The sequence below is a fragment of the Schistocerca americana genome, chromosome 1, assembly GCF_021461395.2.
Source record: "Schistocerca americana isolate TAMUIC-IGC-003095 chromosome 1, iqSchAmer2.1, whole genome shotgun sequence".
In the NCBI taxonomy this organism is placed as follows: Eukaryota; Metazoa; Arthropoda; class Insecta; order Orthoptera; family Acrididae; genus Schistocerca; species Schistocerca americana.
Window position 1 is genome coordinate 1106297677 of NC_060119.1, and position 16920 is coordinate 1106314596.

Consider the following 16920-nt stretch of genomic DNA (forward strand, 5'->3'; position numbering starts at 1 on the left):
TGCCTAGTTCGGAACCCCAATCATGACGGAAATATATTGCATCTAAAGCCAACAGACAGACACAATCTCTTTGATGGTGTTCACATCAAAACTGATATCTGTGACCATGACTGACTGTGACGACTACGATTGCCAAAGTACCAAGGACAACTAAAACATGCAGAAAGATACATATGTTCAGTAAACTAGATAAAAAATCAGTAGTGTCATATCTCAATGAACAACCTGAAACTTTCGACAAAGGGCAGTAGTATGTAGAGTAACTAAGCTCATATATATATATTCAAGCTTTCGCAACCAACGGTTGCTTCATCAGGAAAGAGGGAAGGAGAGGGAAAGACAAAAGGATGTCTGTGTATGTGCGGTTGGATACGGGTGTGTGTGCGAGTGTATACCTGTCCTTTTTTCCCCCTAAGGTAAGTCTTTCCGCTCCTGGGATTGGAATGACTCCTTACCCTCTCCCTTAAAACCCACATCCTTTCGTCTTTCCCTCTTTCCTGATGAAGCAACCGTTGGTTGCGAACGCTTGAATTTTGTGTGTGTGTGTGTATATATATATATATATATATATAATGGAAGGAAACATTCCACGTGGGAAAAATTATATATAAAAACAAAGATGAGGTGACTTACCGAACAAAAACGCTGGCAGGTCGATAGACACACAAACAAACACAAACATACACACAAAATTCAAGCTTTCGCAACAAATTGTTGCCTCATCAGGAAAGAGGGAAGGAGAGGGGAAGACGAAAGGAAGTGGGTTTTAAAGGAGAGGGTAAGGAGTCATTCCAATCCCGGGAGCGGAAAGACTTACCTTAGGGGGAAAAAAGGACAGGTATACACTCGCACACACGCACATATCCATCCACACATACAGACACAAGCAGACATATTTAAAGACCAGGTCTGCTTGTGTCTGTATGTGTGGATGGATATGTGCGTGTGTGCGAGTGTATACCTGTCCTTTTTTCCCCCTAAGGTAAGTCTTTCCGCTCCCGGGATTGGAATGACTCCTTACCCTCTCCTTTAAAACCCACTTCCTTTCGTCTTCCCCTCTCCTTCCCTCTTTCCTGATGAGGCAACAATTTGTTGCGAAAGCTTGAATTTTGTGTGTATGTTTGTGTTTGTTTGTGTGTCTATCGACCTGCCAGCGTTTTTGTTCGGTAAGTCACCTCATCTTATATATATATATATATATATATATATATATATATATATATATATATAGAGAGAGAGAGAGAGAGAGAGAGAGAGAGAGAGAGAGAGAGAGAGAGAGACAGATGCTGAATGAAATGCATTTGGATGTCAAGAGAAAAATGCGTGAAGCCTTCAATGACTAGCATAGCTGAATATTGTCAAATGATCTTGTATAAAAACAAATAAAATTCTGGTTGTGTGTAAAGGCTGTCAGTGACATTCAAGTTACTGCCCAATCACTAGTGAATGAGAAAGGAGCTGAAATTGACGGTAGAAAAGCAAAAGATGAAATTTGATTAACTTTGATTTCAAATGTTTCTTTACACAGGACAATCCAAGAGAATTGCCCCAATTTAATACCCATACCACTGAAAAAATGAGTGAAATAAGTGTTACTGTCTGTGGTGTTGAGAAACAGCTGAACAAAGCTCCAGGCCCGACAGAATCCCTGCCAGATTCTATACTGAATTTGCAGCTGAGTTAGCCCCTCTTCTAACTATATTCTATGTACATATAAAAAAAAAAAAACATAAAAAAGGCCAGTTTTTGGAAAACAGCACAGGTTACACCCACCTAGATGAAGGGTAGTACAAGTGATCCACAAAACTAATGTCCAATGTCCTTGACATCGATTTGCTGTAATCTTAGAACATACTCAGAGCTCAAACATAATGAGATATCTTGAAAGAATGACCTTCTCCATGCCAGCCAGCATCGATTCTGAAGATATTGATCATGTGAAAACAGACTTGCATTTTTTTTTCACATGACTTACTGAAAGCTGCGGATTAAGATAATTAGGCAGATGCAGTATTTCTTGGTTTCCAAAAATCATTTGACTCAGTGCAACATCTAAGCTTATTGTCAAATGTATGATTGTGTATTTGTATCAAGTCAAGCACTGGCATGGCAGTCAGGAATGGTAAAGCAGAGAGGGCTGTGAAGAGGATGTCAGCCAATGGTACATGGACCGACCTCTTTCTATGATGACAATGAGACAGCAGCGGCCTCTAGGCAAAGAGAACAACGCCGCTTTGCCTAGTCACAGCCCAGTTGAAGACTAACCGTTCTACGAGCTCTACAGCAGCGGCTTAGGAACTATATAATTTCACTCGTATTAGGCATTGTTTATACTGAAGAGACTTCTTATTTGTCTGTCGCCATTTGCTTGCGACACACAATTTTAAATTCTCAAAGTTAAGTATTGTCATTTATCTTGCTGTAATAAAAGTTTGTTAATATGATCTGCTTGTATTGTTGTCTAGTGATCCGAGAAAGCAGTTTCCTAGGCACCCCATATTCAATGAGTAGGCAGGACACAACAGATATTATAAATTGATAGATAAAAAAATCTACTCATCAAGCAGTGGCAGGGGAACACACACACAAAAGGATTCAACTTTTACAAGCTTTCGAAGCCAGCGGCTCCTTCTTCTGGCAGAAGAGTTGAAGGGGAAGGAAGATGGGTGAAGGAAAAGGATTGGAGAATTCCTTCTCATCCCATCTGGGATCCAAGGTTCTCGGTGACTTTTCTGAAAAGAACCCTAAACCTCTCCAGTCCTTCTCCTTCACCCCTCTTTCTACCCCTTCAACTCTTGTGCCAGAAAAAGGAGCCACTGGTTCCGAAAGCTTGTAAAAGTACAATCCTTTCGTGTGTGTGTGTTCCCCTGCTGCTGCTTGGTGAGTAGATTTCTTGGGTCTAGTGTAGCAGGGGATACAACCCGTCGGCTTTGAACAATGACGTCATTCCTTAGTCGTAGATAGTAATGTCTTCACTTCGAGGCATAGATAATAAAGCAGTTCTGTGTTCTAATAAGCGCTATCATTAAAATAATTGAATGTGAATCTAAAAGCGATCGTTTATCTATATTTCACTATTTTACCATATTTCACTTTCTTATTCCACCATTATGCTTCAGTAGCTGATAAGTGTTTTTTGGCTTATTAAAAAAAAAAAAAATCTCACGAGATAGAATAAACTGATCCTAAGATACAGATGCTTCAGTAGCTGATAAGTGTTTTTTGGCCTTAAAAAGAAAAAAATCTCACGAGATAGAATAAACTGATCCTACTTCATTAAGCAATCAATAAAAAAACTAGTAGGATCAGTTTATTCTATCTCGTGAGATTTTTTTTAAAAAAGCCAAAAAACACTTATCAGCTACTGAAGGGAGCTACAACACTAAGAAGAATCGCTTCTCGGCTTTTGACACGATCAATGTTTATCTCTCTCGCATTCCTTTGTTTCTCAACATTCTCCTCAGCTCTTTCATCTTTGTAATACATGCTCTCTGGCGACTTGTGACGTCATTGTTCAAAGCCGACGGGTTGTATCCCCTGCTACACTAGACCCGATTTTTTACCTATCCATTAACATTAAACAATATTAATAGTTGCTTTAGTAACTTCAGACTCTTCTGCACATGATGCAATTATCTACAATGATATATTGTCTGAAAGAAGTTGCATAAATATTCAGTCAGATCTTGATAAGATTTCAAAGTGGTGCAAAGATGGCAACTTGCTCTAAATGTGAAATGTAAAATTGTACACTTAATATCAATGAGTCACTTTTGGAATAGGCCAACTCATACACATACATGGCTGTAACACTTTGTAGGGATATGAAATGGAATGATCACGTAGGCTCAGTAACGGGTAGAGCAGGTGGTACACTTCAGTTTATTGGTAGAATACTGGGGAAGTGCAATCAGTTTACAAAGGAGATTCCTTACAAATAACTTGTGCAACTGGTTCTAGAATACTGCTTAAGTGTTTGCCACCCATACCAAATAGGACTAACAGGGGATGTTGAACATATACAGAGAAGGGCAGTATGAATGGCCACAAGTATATTTGATCCATGGGAGAGTGTCACAAAGATACTGAACTGGCAGTTTCCTGAAGATGGCACAAACTATCCTGAGAATTTCTACTAACAAAGTTTCAAAAACCAGTTTTAAATGACGACACTTGCAATATACTACAATCCCCTATGTATCACCCACATAGGGATCACAAGGATAAGATTAGAATAATTACAGCACAAACAGAGGCATTCAAACAATTATTTTTCCTGATCTTCATATGTGAATGTAATGGGAAGAAACCGTTAAAAAAGTGGTACAATGGGATGTACTCTCTGCCATTCAATTTACAGTGTTTTGCAGAGTACAGATGTAGATTTAGAACAGTTTGAATCACCTGACTGACATACAAAATTTCACAACAGTGGGAGTGCTCCTGCTGTCATACGAAATCGCATTCCAGACCATAACTCTAGGTGTAGGTCCAGCATGTCTAGCACACATACACAGTTTGGTTGCAGGCTCTCAACTGGCTACCTTATAACCAACCGTCGGCCATCCTGGCACAGGGGCAAAACCAGCTTTCATCAGAAAACACAACAGACATCCACTCTCCCCTCCACTCAGCTCTCGCTTGGCATCACTGAAGTCGCAAATGACGGTGGTATGGTATCAGTGGAAGGCACACTACAGGGCGTTTGGTTCGGGGATGTCCTTGAGGTGACAAGTTTTAACAGTCTGTTGTTTCACTGTGGCACCAGCTGCTGCTCAAATTGCTGCTGCAGGTGGAGTACAATGCACCAGAGCCATATACTGAACACAATGGTCTTCCCTTTTAGTAGTGCCAAGTGGCATATTAGATGATCTCATTCAAACTCAGTGAGGTGCTGATAATGGTGTCTTTTGTCACCTTAAAGGCATTCTTGACTAACCAACTCACCACGTCCAATCTCATTGGTAACGTAAAGTTGATGACCATTACAACATGTATTTTAAGCAAACCCATTTGGATTCTCATAGTGGCGCTACTAGCATCACTCTTATGCAACTGGCACGACATTTGAATAGACATCAACTTTCAGATGTAGAAACATGCCTACCAACTCTTTCTTGGTGTTGCAATTTTTTCCCCATCAGTTTATATCTTTCTACTTGTTTTAGGTGTTCTTTGCACTTTGGTAATCATTGCTAACATAACCGGGTTGTGGTTACCAATACCACTTTCGATGCAGACTTCTTCGTAGAGGTCAGGTCTATTGGGTCTACAGAAGCGTCCGATCCAACGCGTCGGCTTTGACCCGTGACGTAAGGGTGTCGTGTGTGACGTCATGACGGCGTGGAGTTTGGTTTAAGTGTGGCTGTCTCCAGTTCCGTTTTATCTTATTTTATTTACTTTTCTGATCTGTTCATTCTATCTCGTAAGATTTTTTAAAATTTAAAAACACTTACTACTTATTTTAATTATCTGTTTCCTCGAGTTTCTGTTTTAGTTTATTATATTTATCTTTGATCTGTTCGTTCTATCCCGTGAGATTTTTTTTTTTTTTTAAAGACAAAAAACACTAATTAGCTACTGAAGCATCTTTATCTTCTATGGGTTGCAGGGGTTACGACCCCTGGGGAGGTGGGTCGGTATTCATGCATGGCTGTCTTCACTTACACGTTGTAGGTACGCAAGGCGTCTAAATTTGTTTATATTTAGTTTGCCCCCCACCCAAAACACCCCATTTCCCGCGCTTGTCCCGGTAGTGTCATTAGGCTTCTTGTGGAAAGTGTGTGTGTTTGTTTTTGTTTCCGCCATATTTGTGACGTCATGGGTCAAAGCAGACGGGTGGGATCGGACGCTTCCGTATTTCCGGTCTATTAGTTGCCATTAGAACTATCTGTTCTAGGTAGTTTCAGAGAAGGAATTTAGTAATGCTTCACAGGATGTCTTGTCATGCCTACCACTAACAATATTGTAATTTTTCCAGTTGACTGTTGGATGACTAAAGTTTCCAGCTACCATTACAGTATGATTAGGGAACTTACATACAAGTGAACTGAGGTTTTCTCTTAAGTTTTCTGTTACATCAGGAGATGAAACTGGTGGGCGACAGAAGGATCCAACAACTATTTTATGTCCATCCCTGATACAGAGTCTTGCCCAAAAAATCTCACATACAGCTTCAATTTCTATCTCAGTGGATTTTAGTTTCTTTTCTACTGGGACAAACACTCTACCTCCATTTTCCATTAGCAAATCCTTTCAATATACACTAATTTTTCCTGAAAATCTCACAGCTATCTATTTCAGGTTTCAACTCCCCTCAACTCCTCTCCAAAGTAACTGAGAGATTAGTGAAACAATGAATCACCAAATACTTAGATTACCATATCCTATTGAATAATAATCAGCATGACACCAACAGGTACAAGGACAATAATAGTGATAAATGGTTACACCCAAGAAATAGTTGAAAACTTGGATGACAATAATAGTGTTGTAGGAGTTAATTGGGATCTTTCTTAAGCTTTTGATACAATTATTCATGATATTCTGTTAGATTATTTGAAAGCAATGGGGATAATAGGTATAGAAAACAAGTAGTTTCAATCATCTTTCCAAAACAGATCACAGGTGGAACTTCTCCCACCTCATGCTAATCATAAAATCAGATTAATATCTGATGCAAGGAAAGTAGAAAAATCCCAGGGTAGTATGCTAGCCTCCCTTCGGTTCCTTACTTATATAAATGACATACACACCTCAGAAACTGCAGCCAAGATCATGTTGTTTGCAGGTGACACTAGTGTAATAGTGGGTGGTACTAAGGAATCTCCACAACTGATCAAGTCTGCATATCCTTGCATTCATGGTTCAATGCCAACAAACTTGATACTTAATGTGAAGAAAACAAACTATTTATAATTTTGGTAGATGAATCAAAATCAAGATTCCATCTGGTACTTGGGGGGGGGGGGGGGGGGGGGGGGGGTGATACACCAAACTTTTACTTTTAGAAATGTATGTTGACTAACACTTAAACTGGAAAGACCATGTAACTGAACTCTTCGCACAAATTCTGTTCTGAATGTTTTGCTCTGAGAATTTTTTGTATGGTTTAGGTCACAGATAGTGCTACAATGGCTTATTTTGGTTTCTTCTGGTCCCTTAGAGTTTATGGAATAGTTTTCTGGGGTAAAATTAACAACCAATTAAATGAAATTTTTACATAAATGAAATGTATTCACAGTTGAAAATAAGACCAACCATCACCTGTATAAAGGAATGAAAATCTCTGCAGGACCGGGACTCGAGCCCAAATTTCCCACTTTATGCGAGTGGCTGGCTTAACTGCTTTGGCTTTCAACACACGAGCAGGACCAAACTTCCATGCCATCATTTCTGCATCACAACCTGTACTCGTACACACATTATAACATTACTATACAGGGGAGGACATTTTAATTGAAAGTCGCTACCTACTATCAGCAGATAAATAAGATACTGTAGTGCCTATACTGTTAAGAAGAATGATCCAATATCGAAATTTTTACATTCAGGAATGGGATATTCACATCTTGTTACATAGCTCTCCTACGGTTCACCACAAGCACCTATTTAAAACGTTGTGTTTGCTTACTCCACCCTGCAAATGTGTGTTGATGACAAGAGCTAGACTCTATGACCTGCATAGCAACTCCAATTGCGACAGCTGTAATACTCACAACTCTTGGCCCACCATATGGAACAAGTCGGAACAACCTGTGTTCAAAAAACACATGAGCTACTTTGGTGTCATTTTTTATAATGCACTACCAACAAACATAAAGAGGTTGGAGACAGTAATGACTTTTAGAGCAGAGTTAAAGTCATTTCTTGTTGAGAAATGGTTACACAATGAAAATGAAAATGTAAGCTTACAGGACAACTAAGCCCATTTATTGTTGAATTCTTTTGCTTCTGTTAACTGATGTACAAACTATGCTGTGTGTTTCTTTGCACAGAATGTTTCTGCTGTTGGTTTTCTGTTTCCTATGGTCTAGATGCAGTGCCATACTCCACCTCTGAAAAGGGATCTGGTGCAAGCCTAGATGTGATGGACATAGAGTTTGCAGCTTTCTGTGTGTTCATACGATGAACTTTTCAGCAGTGCTACATAACATGCTCATGAGTTTTTACTTTTTCATGGATGTTCTGTATCAAAGTTTCAAGATTTACTACATCACTGATTTACTTTTTGTGCATGTTGTACTTTTTGGCAGTGCTATGTAATGTGCTCATGTTTTCACTTTGTCAGTAGTGTTTTTATTTTCAGTATTTCTTGTGCATGTTGCACTTACAATGTGCACTGAGTATTTGTGATTCCCCTTCTAACCACATACCAATCAAGGTGGCTACTCCAGTCTTAAAGTACTGGAATCGCATTTGGGAGGTACGCTACAAGGTTTATTCCCCATCCAACCATCCTAACTTGAGTTTTCCATGGTTTCCCCGAGTTTTTAATGTGAATGCTGAGATGGTTCCTTTCATTAAACCATGGCGGACTTCCTGCCCTATCCTCACCTTATCTTATCCTACTTTGTTAGTATTTTATCTGTATTATTTCTGTGTTGTATCTGATATATTTGGCACCATTTTACTAGATGGTGTAGAGACGAATAAATAAATAAACATGCAAAAAATGCGCATTTTGCAATTACTATGGCTTCAAATTATGTTTACAATAGCTCTTAATAATGTCTGACTGTAAAATGTATACGAATCAAAGACAAAAACTAGAAAATATCGAGGAAGAAAGCTATGTATGTCTAGAAACTAAAACCAAATGCTAGAAAATATCAATATCGAAAGCTACGTATGTCTTTGTGATCTTTAAAACTTACCCATTCCACGACATTCTCGTCATTTGGGATCTCTTGGACAGGAATTTCTGGTAACACACAGTTGTGAGCTGGTAATGTGGTCTGTTCTAACTGAACTGAGGTGCCAAGTGCAGTCGTTGAATCGTAATGTAACTCATGGTTAGAGTGTATCATTTCTCGTTGGACTTCTGTTAGCTCTGATGGCCAAGAAGCTAATCCTCTCTGTACAACCATTTTTGGCATGTGTTACTAACCAGCAACACTTGTTTATCTTAGTGTTAAAATAAATCTGGTAATGTCACTGAGAGTAATAATTATTCACAGTTTTAAAACAAGAAGCTGTTAAATTCTTTGAAGGAGACTAGTTTGGCAGGATATAAACAGAAAGCATCCATTTAACGCACAAGATAATTGTTTCCGTCACAGTACGGAAATGATATCAGCTGGATTTCGAATACAGTTGGTAGAAAGCAGTTAATCTGACATTCAAAATACTCAGTGGACTATGTACAAAAATCATTTCCATGAATATTTAACAGAAACTTTAAACTTAAGCTTGTTTCTCTCTCACGTTGTGTATTTTGAAACAACTACAGTTCTGCCAACAGTTAACCACGCGTCCCGTAATAAATGAAATATGTCTGTCAAACCTGAATATGCCAGAACAATCATTTAGTCAGAAAAAAATAAATGGAGAAATATATTACATTTATGTTGTAGTAAGAAGTTATTTTAATTTCTCCACTTTATTTTCGCAATAATACGTTTAATTTTACAGTTGAATTGTCTCCGAAACGGCGTTTATTTTCTTTGCCTAAACAGTCTCGTATGGTGTATACTGTATAGTGTATACCAACAATAGCTAACTAAAAAACAGCTGTTCGTAGTGAGCAAGTGGTCTTCGCGAAAACATTACAATGTTTATCTGTCGCATTTATTCAGTTTTCCTGTACATAATATGACATACGTAGAATACATTGAGTTTATTTGGTCTGGGTGTCCTACATGCAATTAATACAGTGACTGACAGTTCTTAGAATGAGATTTTCACATTACAAGTTAATAGTACTTAAGCATAACATAAACTTAGTTACAGAATCTTGCAGGGTTGTTATATAGGTCATATATAAATTGAAGAACCGAGTTACTGAGAAAATGTTGTGGAGAATACAGAGAGTTAGTACCTATTGAATATCAAACTTTCAAAATATATTTTCTAATGTTATACTCCAGGAATATTTACATTTCTTTACAGATAAAAGTCACCTCTTCGGCTATGGTCAGTTTTCAGCAGTATTCAACGACGAAAAGACGTCGTGTTGTCGTAACGGGTATAGGAGTCGTTTCTCCATTGGGGTGCGGGGCCCAGCATGCATGGAACAGAATATTATCAGGTGACTGTGGTATTGTTCGTCTCCCCGACGACAGATATGGAACCCTTCCATGCAAAATAGCAGCTCTGGTGAAAAAAGGAAACAGTGATGGTGAATTAAATATAAATCTTCATTTCGCTGACAGGGAGCTAAGGACAATGGCGCCAGCGACAGTGTATGCAATGGTAGCAGCAAAAGAAGCGCTAGAGGACGCAAATTGGTTCCCAGATGAAGAGGAAATGAAACAGCAGACGGGTGTTGCAATAGGAATGGGAATGGTTGATATGGAAGATATTTGTAGCACAAATGAATCACTAAAGAGGGGATATAATCGTGTAAGCCCATATTTTGTTCCTAGAATTCTTGTAAATATGGCAGCTGGTCTGATAAGCATTAGATATGGCTTTAAAGGGCCTAACCATGCTGTTTCTACAGCTTGTGCAACTGGTGCTCATGCAATTGGCGATGCATATAGGTTTATACAGCATGGTGATGCTAAAGTTATGGTTTGTGGGGCCACTGAAGCAAGTGTCAATCCACTCTCAATTGCAGGATTTTGTAGGTTGAGAGCTCTTAGTACAAAATTTAATGATGAGCCTTTGAAAGCGTCAAGACCATTTGACAAGAACCGTGACGGTTTTGTGATGGGCGAAGGATCAGCCGTAATTATTTTAGAGGAACTAGACCATGCTATTCAAAGAGGTGCTCAAATATATGCAGAAGTGTTAGGGTATGGTTTATCTGGAGATGCATCTCATCTAACAGCACCCAATGAAGATGGACTGGGAGCGACATTAGCAATGTCAAGAGCAATATGTGATGCTAGGCTACAGCCAGAGGAAATAAGTTATGTCAATGCTCATGCTACATCTACTCCACTTGGTGATGAGATAGAGGCAAAGGCTATCAGCAGACTGCTTGGTAAACACGGTGGTGTTGCTGTTTCTTCAACCAAAGGAGCTCATGGACATTTGCTTGGTGCTGCAGGTAATCTAGAATCTGTGTTCACCATTATGGCTATTAAGACTGGCTTCTTACCTCCAAGCATAAATATTGAAAATGCAATTGATGCCAAAAATGTACATTTTGTTTCAAACATTAAGAGAGAGTGGAATCATCAGAAGAGGATTGCTTTAAAAAATGCATTTGGTTTTGGTGGAACTAATGTATCATTATGTTTTTCACAATATGTTAGCTAGGTTTTCTTGTTTCGGTCTAATAAAACATGCCATACTTTTTGTATTTTTCTTTTTAGTAAATGCAATTTGTACAATTTTCAGTAAAGATTTTCATTCCATGTAAAGAAAACTGCAAACAAGCCTGTGAAGGAAGTTGAAGACTGATCTCAATTTGAATATCAGATGTTTGTGACATATTGCCATAAAATAGTCCTGCATCTGCCACAAACTCCTTTATCTGAGCACTGTGTAGATCCAACACTCCCAGCAAAAGATAATACTGCTGAATCATTTAGTTGTAGCATGTTATCCACCTATAAATAAGGTAGTCTGGGGAAAAAAGAACTAGTTATTTATTTGTCCCTTGATCATTCTGAATGACAGTTGGTTGGTTGGTTGATTCAGTGAGGGGAGCAAACAGTAAGGTCATCGGTCCCATCGGATTAGGGAAGGATGGGGAAGGGAGTCATCCGTGCCCTTTCAAAGGAACCATCATGTCGCTTGCCTGAAGTGATTTTGGCAAATCATGGAAAACCTAAATCAGGATGGCCAGAGATGGTTTTAAACCATCGTCCTCATGAATGTGAGTCCAGTGTACCAATCACTGTGCCACCTTGCTTGCTCTGAACAGAGTAATAGGACATGTAACGAGAAGATAATTTTGAAACATTAAAATTTCACATTACATTTATCATGACTGTATATTACTATCAATCACATACCAGAACGAATTTAGTGCTTCCCATAGCATAGTATGGTAGTGTTTCCGAGATTATTGCTACAACAGTGAAGTTTAAATAAGAATATTATTCTTAGGATATAGTATCAAAATTTAGAAATTAGTTTCTATTGAGAGGAGATAACTTGCATTTGTAGCAACTTTATTTTAGATGTTTGTTTGGCACTGTTCTATTGATGAAGAAATACTGAGCACCAAATTGGGTCAACTGAAGAATGGGATACAACTCATCGACTTTGTCCAACGAATTCACATTTTAGTCATAGACATTAGTTTCTTTATTTTCGAGCCATAGATAAGAAATCAGTTATCTTCTGTGGCAAAGTGTTGTAATTGTAAATAAAAATAAATGAATGTGTTACCAAGAGACAGAAATTGCGTATGCTTTTTGTTGCTTGTGGTACTTCTACATCATTTGCATACACATTTGGAATTATACCTTTGTCTCATAGTGAGTCATTCCAACTACTGTTTCCTGTGCAACTGATATGCATCCTGTACTGTGTAGGTCAACTGAAGAATGAGATACTAGTACTAGCAAAAGCAAATATAACACTAGCATCTTTTTCCTCAGTTCAACTACCAAGGTCGTATCCTAGTCTTCATTTGACCTATATAGGTCAGCTGAAGTGCAGGATACAAATTTTACATTTGTCACTTTTTCCACATTCACTAGTACCAGTATCCTAATCTGCACTTGACCTGTGTAGGTCCTATATTTGTCACATTTTTCGCCTTCACTAGTGCTAGCATCCTAGTCTTCAGTTTATACTAGTACTAGCGAAGGTGAAAAAAACGACCCACATAAAAGTTGTATCCTGTACGTGTCAACTGAGTATTCCATGTCAACGTTACTTTTTTATTATACAAAATTAATCACAGGTGATTTTAATGCGAAGATAGGAAAGGAGGAAGCTTTCCAGGCTACAATTGGGAAAGAAAGCAATGCATACAAATGCATATAAAATTAATCATAGGTGATTTTAATGTGAAGATAGGCAAGGAGGAAGGATTCCGGCCTACAATTGGGGAAGAAATTTTGCATAACATTTTGAATGATAATGGCTCAATTATACTGTTTCAAAAGACATGATTGTTGAGAGCACATTTTTCAAAAGGAAGGACATTCATAAAGCAACTTGGGTATCTCCAGATGGACACACCCAAAACCAAATTGATCATGTTCTTGTAGATCGGAGATGGCACACTAGTAGAGAAAATGTTAGAACTTTCAGGGGAGCAGACTGCGATTCTGATCATTTTCTTGTAGTTGTCAAAGTTCACCAATGGCTATCTACAGTAACACCAAGGTGTCACAATGCAGAACTTGTTAGGTTTGACACTGACAAGCTAAATGATGAAAACTTTAGAAGAAGGTACATGATAGAAATTTCAAATAGGTTTGATGCTCTTAGGACACACGAAGATCAAGACGAGGATGTAAATAAACAGTGGATCACTGTGAGAATTAATATCAAACAGGCAGCGAAGGTCACAATAGGTACAATTAAGAAGAACAGGAGGAAACCGTGGTTTGATGAGGAATTCAAGAAATTGGTAGAGGAAAGGAGAAAAGCGCGATTAGATAGGGATAGAATGGAAGACAGAAAACGAGGAGTTCTTGAACATGAGAAGGGAAGTTGGTCGTAGGCTACGAGCAAAGAAGAGGGATTATTTGAACAATCAAATTAAAAACATGGAAACAAACAGAAAAAAAAACAAAAAAACATTAGGGAACTTTACCTAGACATAAATGGGTATAGGAAGGGGTTCAAGGCTAGGACAAATGCACTTCGAGGGGATGCCGGGGGAATCCTGACAGACCCCAGTGCTATATTAAGTAAATGGAGGGCATATTTTTAGCATCTATTAAATGTACACCAGGAAGCAGGAAATGAGCAGGTGTACGAAATATATACAGCAGAACCCCAGATACCTGACCAACGTTAAAGGAAGTAAGAGATGCAATCAACAAATTGAAAAACCATAAAGGACCAGGATCAGATTGCATAACTGCAGAATTAGTTAAAAATGGGGGACAGAAATTGGTGGAAGTAGTTCACAAAGTGATAACTAAAGTATGGAACTCAGAGATGATACCTGAAGAGTGGCAGGAGTCGATTCTGATCCCAATTTTTGAGAATGGCGACAAAATGGATTGTAGTAATTATAGAGGAATATCGCTATTACAAGTATGTTCCAAAATTTTCTTGAATCTTCTGGTAAGCAGGCTTGCACCATATGCAGATGAAATTTTGGGGAATTACCAAGCTGGCTTTCGGAGGAACAGATCAACTATAGACCAAATATTCACCCTGCATTAAATTTTGGAAAAGAAATGGGAACACAATAAACCAGTTCATAATCTTTTCATAGATTTTACAAAAGCATATGATTCAGTATTGCAATCAAAATTGTACAGAATTCTTTTGGAACTTGGAATACCAAATAAGTATGTTAGACTTACAGAAGCGAGTTTGAAAAACACAAAAGGTAGAGTAAGCATGGGGAAATTGGAGTCAGAAGAATTCGTAATAAAGAATGGACTTAAGCAGGGAGATACCCTGTCTCCGCTACTTTTTAATTTAGTTCGAGAATATATTGTACGAATGGCAGCGGATAATTCAGAGGGTGTGGAGTTAGATGGAAATATTAAGATATTAGGGTATGCAGGTGATCTAAACATCATTAGCGATAGGAAAGAATCTGTAACAGCAAATGCGACTGCGTTAATCAAGGCTAGTGAAGATGTAGGTCTAGCGATAAGTGCAGACAAAACTAAATACCCGGTTACTACTAGAATGCCAACAGCAGATGATCAGGAAATGTTAAGAGTTGGAGACATGCAGTTTGAAAAAGTGAACACATTTAAGTATCTGGGCGTGGACATCACTTCGAGAAATGAGATTGTATCCGAACTGAAGAAGAGATTACGGGCAGGAAATGTGTGCTACTTCTCACTGAATAGATTACTTTCATCATGGATATTGTCTAGGAATTTAAAGATTAGAATATACCAAACTATTATTCTACCAGTTATGCTGTATGGGTGTGGGACTTGGTCTTGCACTGTGCAAAATGAAAGGCTGTTTCGAGTATTTGAAAACAAAATTTTGAGGAAGATTTTTGGAGCAAAAAGGAATGACATTAGCGGAGAGTGGCGAAAACTGCATAACGAAGAGGTTCACGAACTCTATTAAAGCCCTGACATAATCAGTATTATTAAATCACGTAGGCTGTGATGGGCGGGTCACGTAGCTCGAATGGATGAGGGCAGGGCAGCACGCAGAGTACTACATCTACATCTACATTTATACTCCGCAAGCCACCCAATGGTGTGTGGCGGAGGGCACTTTACGTGCCACTGTCATTACCTCCCTTTCCTGTTCCAGTCGCGTATGGTTCGCGGGAAGAACGACTGTCTGAAAGCCTCCGTGCGCGCTCTAATCTCTCTAATTTTACATTCGTGATCTCCTCGGGAGGTGTAAGTAGGGGGAAGCAATATATTCGATACCTCATCCAGAAACGCACCCTCTCGAAACCTGGACAGCAAGCTACACCGCGATGCAGAGCGCCTCTCTTGCAGAGTCTGCCACTTGAGTTTATTAAACATTTCCATAACGCTATCACGGTTACGAAATAACCCTGTGACGAAACGCGCCGCTCTTCTTTGGATCTTCTCTATCTCCTCCGTCAAACCGATCTGGTACGGATCCCACACTGATGAGCAATACTCAAGTATAGGTCGAACGAGTGTTTTGTAAGCCACCTCCTTTGTTGATGGAATACATTTTCTAAGCACTCTCCCAATGAATCTCAACCTGGTACCCGCCTTACCAACAATTAATTTTATATGATCATTCCACTTCAAATCGTTCCGCACGCATACTCCCAGATATTTTACAGAAGTAACTGCTACCAGTGTTTGTTCCGCTATCATATAATCATACAATAAAGGATCCTTCTTTCTGTGTATTCGCAATACATTACATTTGTCTATGTTAAGGGACAGTTGCCACTGCCTGCACCAAGTGCCTATCCGCTGCAGATCTTCCTGCATTTCGCTACAATTTTCTAATGCTGCAACTTCTCTGTATACTACAGCATCATCCGCGAAAAGCCGCATGGAACTTCCGACACTATCTACTAGGTGATTTATATATATTGTGAAAAGCAATGGTCCCATAACACTCCCCTGTGGCACGCCAGAGGCTACTTTAACGTCTGTAGACGTCTCTCCATTGATAACAACACGCTGTATTCTGTTTGCTAAAAACTCTTCAATCCAGCCACACAGCTGGTCTGATATTCCGTAGGCTCTTACTTTGTTTATCAGGCGACAGTGCGGAACTGTATCGAACGCCTTCCAGAAGTCAAGAAAAATAGCATCTACCTGGGAGCCTGTATCTAATATTTTCTGGGTCTCATGAACAAATAAAGCGAGTTGGGTCTCACACGATCGCTGTTTCTGGAATCCATGTTGATTCCTACATAGTAGATTCTGGGTTTCCAAAAACGACATGATACTCGAGCAAAAAACATAGTCTAAAATTCTACAACAGATCGACGTCAGAGATATAGGTCTATAGTTTTGCGCATCTGCTCGACGACCCTTCTTGAAGACTGGGACTACCTGTGCTCTTTTCCAATCATTTGGAACCCTCCGTTCCTCTAGAGACTTGCGGTACACGGCTGTTAGAAGGGGGGGCAAGTTCGTTCGTGTACTCTGTGTAGAATCGAATTGGTATCCCGTCAGGTCCAGTGGACTTTCCTCT

General features: G+C 39.0%; 2 protein-coding genes across 2 annotated transcripts in view; one reads left to right on the top strand and one right to left on the bottom strand.

Moving 5' to 3' along the window:
- The window catches only part of LOC124550704 (deoxynucleotidyltransferase terminal-interacting protein 1), a 128565-nt gene extending 119151 nt beyond the window's left edge, over window positions 1-9414 (bottom strand). Inside the window, exon 1 of the mRNA XM_047125430.1 lies at window positions 8877-9414. Within this exon, the coding sequence (XP_046981386.1) occupies window positions 8877-9098 (222 nt within the window). The 5' untranslated portion in view covers window positions 9099-9414. The remainder of the gene's footprint in view (window positions 1-8876) is intronic.
- A 275-nt stretch (window positions 9415-9689) lies between these two features.
- LOC124550716 (3-oxoacyl-[acyl-carrier-protein] synthase, mitochondrial) lies at window positions 9690-12512 on the top strand. The gene is made up of 2 exons (XM_047125440.1): window positions 9690-10031; window positions 10111-12512. The coding sequence occupies exons 1-2, from the start codon at window positions 10011-10013 to the stop codon at window positions 11425-11427; spliced, it is 1338 nt and encodes a 445-aa protein (XP_046981396.1). The 5' UTR covers window positions 9690-10010; the 3' UTR covers window positions 11428-12512.
- The last annotated feature ends 4408 nt before the right edge of the window (window positions 12513-16920 follow it).

Excerpts from the sequence above, each read along its gene's own strand:
- LOC124550716 (XM_047125440.1), top strand. The coding sequence starts at position 10,011 with ATGTTGTGGAGAATACAGAGA. Across the intron at positions 10,032-10,110 it reads TGTTGTGGAGAATACAGAGA|ATAAAAGTCACCTCTTCGGC; the intron begins GTTAGTACCTAT and ends ATTTCTTTACAG.